Source organism: Triticum dicoccoides, chromosome 3B (genome assembly GCF_002162155.2).
Source record: "Triticum dicoccoides isolate Atlit2015 ecotype Zavitan chromosome 3B, WEW_v2.0, whole genome shotgun sequence".
Taxonomy (NCBI): Eukaryota; Viridiplantae; Streptophyta; class Magnoliopsida; order Poales; family Poaceae; genus Triticum; species Triticum dicoccoides.
The window spans coordinates 83,177,943-83,186,757 of NC_041385.1; the positions used below are offsets into that span (position 1 = coordinate 83,177,943).

Genomic DNA, 8,815 nt, shown 5'->3' on the forward strand with positions numbered 1-8,815 from the left:
GCCTTAAAGCGTCGGAACGTGGTGGACCCATTTGTGACCATATACTTGGCATCATGTCAACCGCATTATCGACCTGCTAGAGTTGCTCGGAGTTAGAATTTCCCCGTACCCGTTACACACCCCAAAAACAGGCAGGCCAGGAGTCCTAGGACCCAGGCACGCGTCTGCTTCCACGTGTCACCATCCTTCACCTCCAAGCCACCCCGCCCCCTATCCGCGTGCTCGGCAAAAGACGGCCGCTCCCCAAACAGTACCGGACCTAGAGCACCCCCCACCCCGCACCTATAAATGCCCGCCGAGAGCACCCACCCCCGGCGCGCAAGTCGCACCGAACCAAATGGTTTTGCTCCGCTCCACTTCGGGTCCCGACTAGACTCGTGCGCAGGACCTGACTCCACTTCGGGCTCGGCCGCTCGGGCTCGGGCTCGGTCGCTAAGGCGAGGAGGAAAAGGATAAGCGGCCACGGACGCCCACCGCGTCGCACCCTGCACCTCCCGTCCCCCCGAGCGCCACGGCCGGAGCCCGGAGAATCCACGGCCGCTCGCCGTCCCGCTCCCAGGAGCCCCCCGTGGCCCGCACGCCCGGCGCCCCGGCGGCAGTCCTGCCCACCGCCGTGCGGCAGCCTGCAGGTGGAGGGCGGAGGCGCTCACCGGCTCACCGGCAAGCCGCAGCGGCGGATCTGTCCTCGAGCCGCGGCTACTGAGGTCGTTTGCGCCGGGCAGGGCATCACGGGGCACGTCGCGGCCTTGTTCCCGCCCCCGACAGCCTCATTCTCCAGCCCTAAGGTGAATCCCCTTCCAGACTCCCAATCTGAAATCCAATCGTTGACCTGCACATTTGTAGCTTCTGTTTGGATTTAGAGAGATATGATTCGTTTCACTCTCTGCACATGTCACCGTCCTGCTCTGATTCATTTCATTAGTACGGCTGGTCCCTTGGTACGGATTGGTCCTAGGGCCAAGTGCAATGTTAGGGTTTTGCTGCGCAACATTTGAATACCTGTAAATTTCGGTCTGTGTGCTTTCATTTCAATCCGCTATAGGCTTCAGTTTGTTGTCTGTGTGCTTGTGTGTGTGTGTGTGTGTGTGTGTGGCTGAAGCTGTTTGTTATTATTCAGCAGATCTCTGCCTAGCTGGCGCCTGGTAACATGACACCAACGGTCCTCATGGAGTACAGGCCACAGATGCAGATCAAACGGGGCTATGCCGAAATAGCTTACCGGGGCGCGGGGTATGCAGAGACTGCAGGTGAGTCGGGCAGCCCTGTTCGTGTTTACTCCGAAGATTCCTCTGCGCCAAAACGCAAGTGCATCAGCCTTAATAGCGATGGCTTTGATGTGAAGCGAGAGATCTTTGTCCCGTCTAAGTTGTCGTCGTCCGAGCGGCGCTACCTTCGAAAGAGATTCCGGGCAGAGCTTGATTCTGTCCGATATCTCCTCAAGAGGCCAGAGTTTTTGGCCATCATGCCTGTCAGCCGGGCACCTGGTTTCTCATCGTCGGCTGCCCCTCGAGCTAAAAAAGTGCAACGGGGGAGCCATGTTCTCCGTGGTGCCAAGGGACGCTTCTTGCCGACAAAACACCGGCCTGAAACGTCTACAGTGTTGCCTGAAGCTACAATTCTGAAGCAGTGCGAAGCTATTTTGAAGAAGCTGATGACTCAGAAATTTAGTCATATTTTTAATGTTCCAGTAGATGTGGAAAAGCTGAATATTCCAGATTATAATGATATTATCGAGCACCCGATGGACCTTGGGACCATCAAGAAGAAACTAGATTCTGGTTCCTACACAAGTCCTTTTGATTTTGCAGCTGATGTCGGGCTGACCTTTAACAATGCGATAACGTATAATCCCCGAGGGCATGCAGTGCATGATATGGCCATTCAACTGAATAAAATGTTTGAGTCCAGATGGAAAACAGTTGAGAAGAAATTAGTTTCTGCCGCCACTAAGCCACATGTTGAGGTTGACAGGGCTGACTCAAAGAGGAGAAAGACCCCTCCTGTGGACCACAGTGACCTGTCAATAGATTGTGTCAGGCCAGCTGAGATTGTGAAGCCGAAGATGACATTTGAGGAGAAAGAATCCTTTGGAAACTGCTTAGCTTCTTTGTCTGAGGATCCAGAATTACCTGGTCACATCATTGATATGTTACAGCAGTGTATCGACAACAATACAGATCAGCTTGGGGATGAAGAGATAGAGATTGATATCCATGCACTGAGTGATGACATACTATTAGAATTGAAGAAGCATGTGGACAAGTACTTGCATGAGAGAGATCATCAGCAGACAAAATCTGAGCCTTCCGAGAATGAGGCTGTGAATGTTTCTGGCCTCAGTCATTCATCCACAAATCCCTGCAAAGGTATTTTGTCATGCACCCTTTGAGGTTCTCAATAGATTTAACTTTAATGTCATCAATGCAGTTGTTAGAGATCGACCTTTTTGTGCACTCAGGTGGTGAGCCTGTTGAGGAGGATGTGGACATTTGCGGCAATGCATCCCCTATATTGATAGAGAAGGATCCACAGATCAGGACAAGCAAATGTGGTAGTCCAAGTAGTTCCAGCAGTGGCTCGGGATCTTCATCCAGTGGTGTGTACATATGAGTTATTTAGTTATCTACATTGTGTTTACCATTGGTTACATCGTTGTAAAACATGTTTCTCCGTGACACTGCTCTGATTACTTTGACCATCTTTATATTTCCTTTCTCATGTTCTCATAGAGGTTTATGCTTATGCCTAGTTCATATTTCTTTGGCTAAACTTTAGTGAACTTTGAGTTTATGAGTTTATGGAAGGTTGTGAAGTAAAAAGTTGAGAAGGAAACATTTTTCACTATATGAGTTTACGGATTTGTGCTTGTCATTTAGGAGTACCTTTTTAAACTATTATTATCGTTCTGTAGACTTAGAGGTATCGGTAGAAATTTAATTATTATCTTTCTGTTCCATAATATAAGAGCGTTTTTGACACTGTAAAAAACGCTCTTATATTAAGGGACGGAGGGAGTAGTTAGGATTTCAAGAATGCCATCCTGCAATTACCTCACACTGATTCTTAGTGAACTAATATGTGGTGCAAGGGGTCATACATAGCTGCAAGGGCACCGTACATGCTTTCTAGAGATTATTACTGGGAACTACAGATATTTTGTACCAGTTAGTTTTCTTAAACAGCCCGTCCCAGTTGTCTACATGACCCTACTGTATTTGATATATTTATCTTGTAAAGCGTGTCCTCAGATCGTATTTGCTATGCTGGTAATGCAGATTCCGACTCAGGCAGTGACGCTGAAAGCGAACCAGAAAAAGCAGGTAGCCCAGCAAAGCTTGTGAAGGTACTTTGGCAATTTCTTGCTGGGTGATCCTTCAATTAAGCCAGTTAATGTAGTAAGGACTATCTTAGTTAGTGAACATATGGACCAATGGAGTGCGTTAGCAGGATTAAACCCCACTGATTCTATCTCTCCTCAGCTCTCTACATTCATCCATTATTCCCTTGTCATTATTTTTACCGCATCTGTAGTCAGTCACTAGCCCTTCTGTTCGCAACTTGACCCTCCTTGTCCAATTATTTGATAGTACCATGCCTTATCTGTATTTGCAGTTAGTTTTGTAGCTTGTACTTCATTGGTTGACTCAGCCTTGGTCAGACCAAACCAGGTAGAAGAATGGTGATCTGGTTGCTGTACCTTTACACTAGTCTGAGTCAACTGTGATCAGTAATCACGATATTCAGTTCTACTAATGTTGTGGCAAGAGTTTGTCGTTTCATTTCCAATGGCTGGCCAACCTTGTTGCGCTGCAATAAATGGTTTCTCCTAATTTGTAGGGTATTAAAATACCAGAACAACCTGCAGAGCAAGAAAAGAGTGATGATGTTATTAGCCCTATTGATGCTAACCGTAAGTTCTATCCCCATGCTCCCTTTAGCTGCTTGTTGTTGCAAGCTGTTCTTAATCTACTTCTATTTGTCATGCTTACCATTTACCATTGGTTAAATCACAGACACTACTGCTGATGTGGAACTCCGTGAACAGGACAATGAGTCCAAGGCTGCACCTGAGGGTAAGCACCTCCGTGTGCCTGTGGCTTTTTTCTCCCCACCAGCCATCACTTGCATCATGTCTTCTACAACTTTGGCGACTACCACACGCTCATATCATTTTGAAAACAATTTGTCACACATTTGATATGTTAATATTAACTAGATTAGTGAATATGTGACATACAGCCACAATGGGATTTATGCTGCATATTCAACCTCACGGTGACAATTAGCATTGTTTGTGCTCCTCTCGTCAACTTTGCCTCCACCTAGGATGAAGTCATGTTCTTGTAGTTCTTTTTTCTACTCCTTGCGGTAGTTGTCCATGCCCTCCTTTTGTTGGCTTTGCTCCGCCCTGGCAAGTCACATTCTCCCATTTTTTTTCATCTCCTTATGGCAGTGGTTTCCAAGAAAGGACGATACCATATTCCATATACACATGCATTAAAGATATACTAACAAGTGAGTAGATGTATGAAATAGGAAACAACTATTTTGTTGATTCTCATCAATGAACTCACAAAATCAACTCCACATCATAGCTAGATGGATACCATTGTTTTTTAAAGCACTGGTGCTTATTTGCAGAGGATAGACGCTTAATTAGGCACTGGTGCTTCAGAAACATCCGGTTTATTTTTTAGCACCTTCCTAAGCATCTAGCATTGTACAAGGCCTAAAAGGATAGGGATAGCCAAACTGCTGAGAATATTTCTCCAAAATCTGCTTGTGAACAGCAGGCAAAATATGGCGGTTGAGGGCAACCATGCTCACCTCGCTAGTGAATCATTTTTTTTTTCGCTCAGTCACCTCTCCCGAACAAAACCAACGTGTCAGTTACCCAAGCTCTCCGCGCTCTCTTTCTTGCAGTTGGCGGCTGCTGCGGCGGCGCCAACGCTGGCCAGAGAAGCGCAGCGGCGGGCAAGCCTCGCCCTTCCTCTCATGTCTATCTAGCCCCCTCTCCAGTCCAGTGCGCGTGCCCCGTGTGGAGGCGGCAGCTTTGCCATGCGGCGGTGACGACGGCTTGGGTGGATCCGCGATGGCGCTGCCACACTTGAGAGCGAGGCTATGTAGAACTGGGTCCAGCAGGAGTTAACTCCACCGCACTCCTCGCGAACGCCCGCCACAACATCAAGCCCTGCTTGGCTGCCCTCATCCTACCTCACCCCCACACCGTTCCTCTGCTGGGTTAGGCTGCGGCTGGCTCTGTCCTTTCAATTCCCATGCTTCTGTCCATACTTGTTAAATTCATAAACTGCAGCATGCTAGAGGATGTGCGGCTATGAAACCCTACTCCCTGATTTGTTGCTCTATGAACTGCAAGCCTGATCTGTTAAATTCACGGATGATTGTGTGCATACTTGTTACTTGTATACAAGATAACAGCTGCATGTACACTAATTTATGCGTGTGCTATACTAGAGCATACTAGATGTGCGGCTGATAGTGTGTGTGTGTGTGTGTGCGCACGCGCTTGTGTATGTGAATCTTGGAAGTTTTTTTTCCTTTTCAATTTACTACCATAGATGAACAAGAAAAATAAGCTATCTGGAAGTTTTTCTTCAAATTACTAGAGGATGCTTGGCTGGTTGTGTGTGTGTGTGTGTGTGTGCGCGCGCGCTTGTGTATCTGTTAGACTTATGATATTAAAGTACAGTGGCATGTCAAACAGACAAATAGCTATCCCTAACCACCTCTTATCCTTTGAACCAAACAACAAAACATGGCCATCCAACCAATCTAATCCTACCCAACCAAACAACAAAGAGTGGTTGGATATCCTCAGCCAACCCAGCCTTGCCATCGAACCAAACACCACCTAGAAAGTTACTGCAGTAATCTGTATCAACAATGATAGTGCAGGTCATAACCAATTAATCAAGATTGAGCTTGAGGTCTATTAGGAATCAGACCAAGAAGAGAACCTTAAATTTTTTAGGAGAGGCGAAGGGAAGAGGAAGAGCTGGGTAGTTGCACCTTGATCCAGCCGAAGAGGAAGCAGGCGACGCTGTGGACTCACTCATGGAAGGCCTCGACGGCAAGTGAGAACTTTCAGCCCTCCGTCTCGAGGTTGGTGTTGAGCAATGCCAGGGTGGAGACGTCGCCGTGCTCCATATGCAGCCCCGGGACGAACTCTAACACCTTCGCCGCTAGTCAACGAAGGGTCAGCCCGGTTGGCGCGTGCCTAGGCAAAGGGAATAAGAGGCAGACGGGAGAGCGTACCGGTGTGGAGGTGGCCTCACGGAGTGTGTCACAAAGACAATCACACGGAGGATGGATTTCATCGACAGGTAGATGGACCTCGCATCGCCGCCTTTGATCCATGATGTCCGTTGATGCTCAGCCGGTCGCCGCCTGGTATCTTGGGCTATGGGATGAAGGCACGGTGAAGGGAGGACAGAGACGCAGTTGCGTACTCCTGTACACCGCCTAGATCGGGGGTGGTCACGGTAGAGGGGGCGCTGCCGTGCGGGCTGGGTGGTTCTGATTCGTGAGCGAGAGAGGTGGGAAGACGAGTACTCCCAGGTCGGGGGAGAAGTTGGAGGATGTACTGACATGTGGTTGCCTTTGTAAGGCAGGTCCTTTGTATGGCCTTTTTTTTTGTGGGGATACCTTGTGTGTGGGCACGAGATGTTTATTTTTGGTTTTTCCTTTTAAGGTTTTATGGTAAAAATTGGTGGAGGTGAGGACGTGGGAGGTCAAACCATTACGAAGGCAAACTCCCCTTTAATAGTAAAGAAGACTTGTCATACTTACCAACGGTTAAATCACAGGCACTGCTGCTGATGTGGAACTCCATGAGCAGGACAATGAGTCGAAGGCTGCACCTGAGGGTAAGCATGATTTTGTAAGCAGGTTCATATGAGATCACCAAGGGGTCTTGGTGCATTAATCTGCATCTGATCCTTTCCAATGAAAAATTTAGGGGAGAGTGCAAAACCTGATAGGCAAGTCTCCCCGGACAAGCTCTTACGAGCAGCTGTTTTGAGGGGCCGCTATGCTGATGTAATTGTGAAAGCTCGTGGGATTCTCTGCCAGGTTTAGGAGCTTTTACATCTAGCTTTCTTTCCTTCATCATTGGCTGCACCTCTTCCTGACATGTAATTACCTAATGAGCTCAGGGTGGAGATAAACAGGAGGAGCTGGAGAAACTGCAGAAGGAAGGTAAAAATCGTATACACCTGTTTGTTTGCTGCTAAGTAGGAAGCTCCTGCTTTTCTGAGAATTGTCTTGCCTATGGACACAGAGAAAGAACGGCTTTTGGCTGAAGGTAATGCAGCTATGGAAGCTCGCAGAGCTGAAGCAGAGGCCGAATCTAAGCGTAAGCGGGACCTTGAGAGGGAAAGGGCTCGTCAGGCCTTGCAGGAGGTAAGTGAATGAAGTTTTGCTGGTGCCATGGAACTCATCTTTTATCTTATAGCTAAGAGTTCATTTAAACCTGATGCAGATGGAGAGAACTGTAGAAATTAATGACAGCGTCGATCCCAAGGACCTAGAAATGCTTGGTACAGTCACCACAGAACATATTGTGAGTTCTGTTGATGAAACGAGTCCAGAGCATTCCCAGGATGGCATGCCCAGTTTTCTTCCTGGTTCTGGCAGCATGTTGGAAAAACTAGGACTATTTATGAAAGTAGACGAGGAAGAAGAGGAAGAAGAACCATGCAGCAAAGATGCGGATGAAGGAGAAATCAACTAATGTCTGTTTGACATGTTGGAGCCTTCTGGTCAAAGACAGAACAATCGCCTGTTTCAGCTGGCCGACGCACATGGGGAAATTGCTGGTAGCTGCGCACATGTCAGACATTTTCTCCCAAACGGTGCACAGAAGAATTCCCTCAAATTTGATGCTGCTGGAGGTGTTAAATCATGTGCTTGCAGGATGCACGCCCTTGGGAAGGGAAGGGAGGACAGAGATCGAGGCCCACCAAAATCCAGCTGCAAATGAAAATGGAGTTCATCTCTAAAATGAAGTATTCCTCCCGGTCTCGGAATCAAGACGATGCTGCGAGCTGTTGTTGGGTGTATTAATCTGATGGAGGCTTCTGGAAGATTCCTTCTGACTCGCGCGCAGTCAGATGTTGGCTCAGTACCACTTCTCACCGACACTTTCGCTGCTGTAAGACGCCCAAATCCAGCTGCTTTGGTGATATTGCCTCAATACAGTCCAGTACGCATTATGAACACTGAAGTCCTGGTTTGTGGTGTTTTGCTTTCTGTGAGTGTGAAGTGCAAGCGGGACAATATCTGCCAAAATTTGTATGCACGCATCTACGATTGTTCATTTTGTATACACGGATAGACAGATAGTGTGTATTGTTCACCAGTAAAGATTATATGATTATCACCAGGTACTACATAGTACAGTACTTCCTTCGTCCCAAAGTTCTTGTCTTAGATTTGCCTAGATATGGATGTATCTAATACTAAAACGTGACTTGATACATCCGTATTTAGACAAATCTAAGACAAGAATTTTGAGACGGAGGGAGTAATGTGTTTTGGCTACGGTTCAATTTGACTAATTTGAATGTATTGCCTAGATTTGTAGGACGGACTGATCAGCTCAGATTGTTTAAAGTGCATTCTTCCTCCCAAGGCCTTGTTCGGCTGTAACGGATTTAGGGCCAATTCTTTTGGGGCTTATGGCGTTGTGGAAATAAGCCGCCTCCCAGCTTATTCGAAAAGCCTAATTTAAAATTTTATTTTAGAAGTCTACTAATTAACACTTAATTAGCAGGCTTCAAAAATAAAAATGTAG

General features: G+C 47.2%; 1 protein-coding gene across 3 annotated transcripts; it reads left to right on the forward strand.

The window, feature by feature from the left end:
* The first annotated feature begins 329 nt into the window (after nt 1–329).
* LOC119274889 (transcription factor GTE8-like) lies at nt 330–8,423 on the forward strand. Of its 3 annotated transcripts, none has more exons than XM_037555635.1 (11): nt 330–785; nt 1,118–2,366; nt 2,459–2,596; nt 3,276–3,343; nt 3,838–3,910; nt 4,014–4,073; nt 6,828–6,887; nt 6,980–7,092; nt 7,176–7,218; nt 7,301–7,422; nt 7,502–8,423. In XM_037555635.1, exons 2-11 carry the CDS (start codon nt 1,148–1,150, stop codon nt 7,751–7,753), a joined length of 2,148 nt encoding a protein of 715 aa, XP_037411532.1. In that variant the 5' UTR covers nt 330–785; nt 1,118–1,147; the 3' UTR covers nt 7,754–8,423. The 3 variants fall into 3 exon arrangements, with proteins under 3 accessions (XP_037411532.1, XP_037411530.1, XP_037411533.1); XM_037555633.1 differs by having other exon boundaries at nt 1,121–2,366; XM_037555636.1 differs by lacking the exon at nt 6,828–6,887 and having other exon boundaries at nt 1,121–2,366.
* Nucleotides 8,424–8,815: the final 392 nt, after the last annotated feature.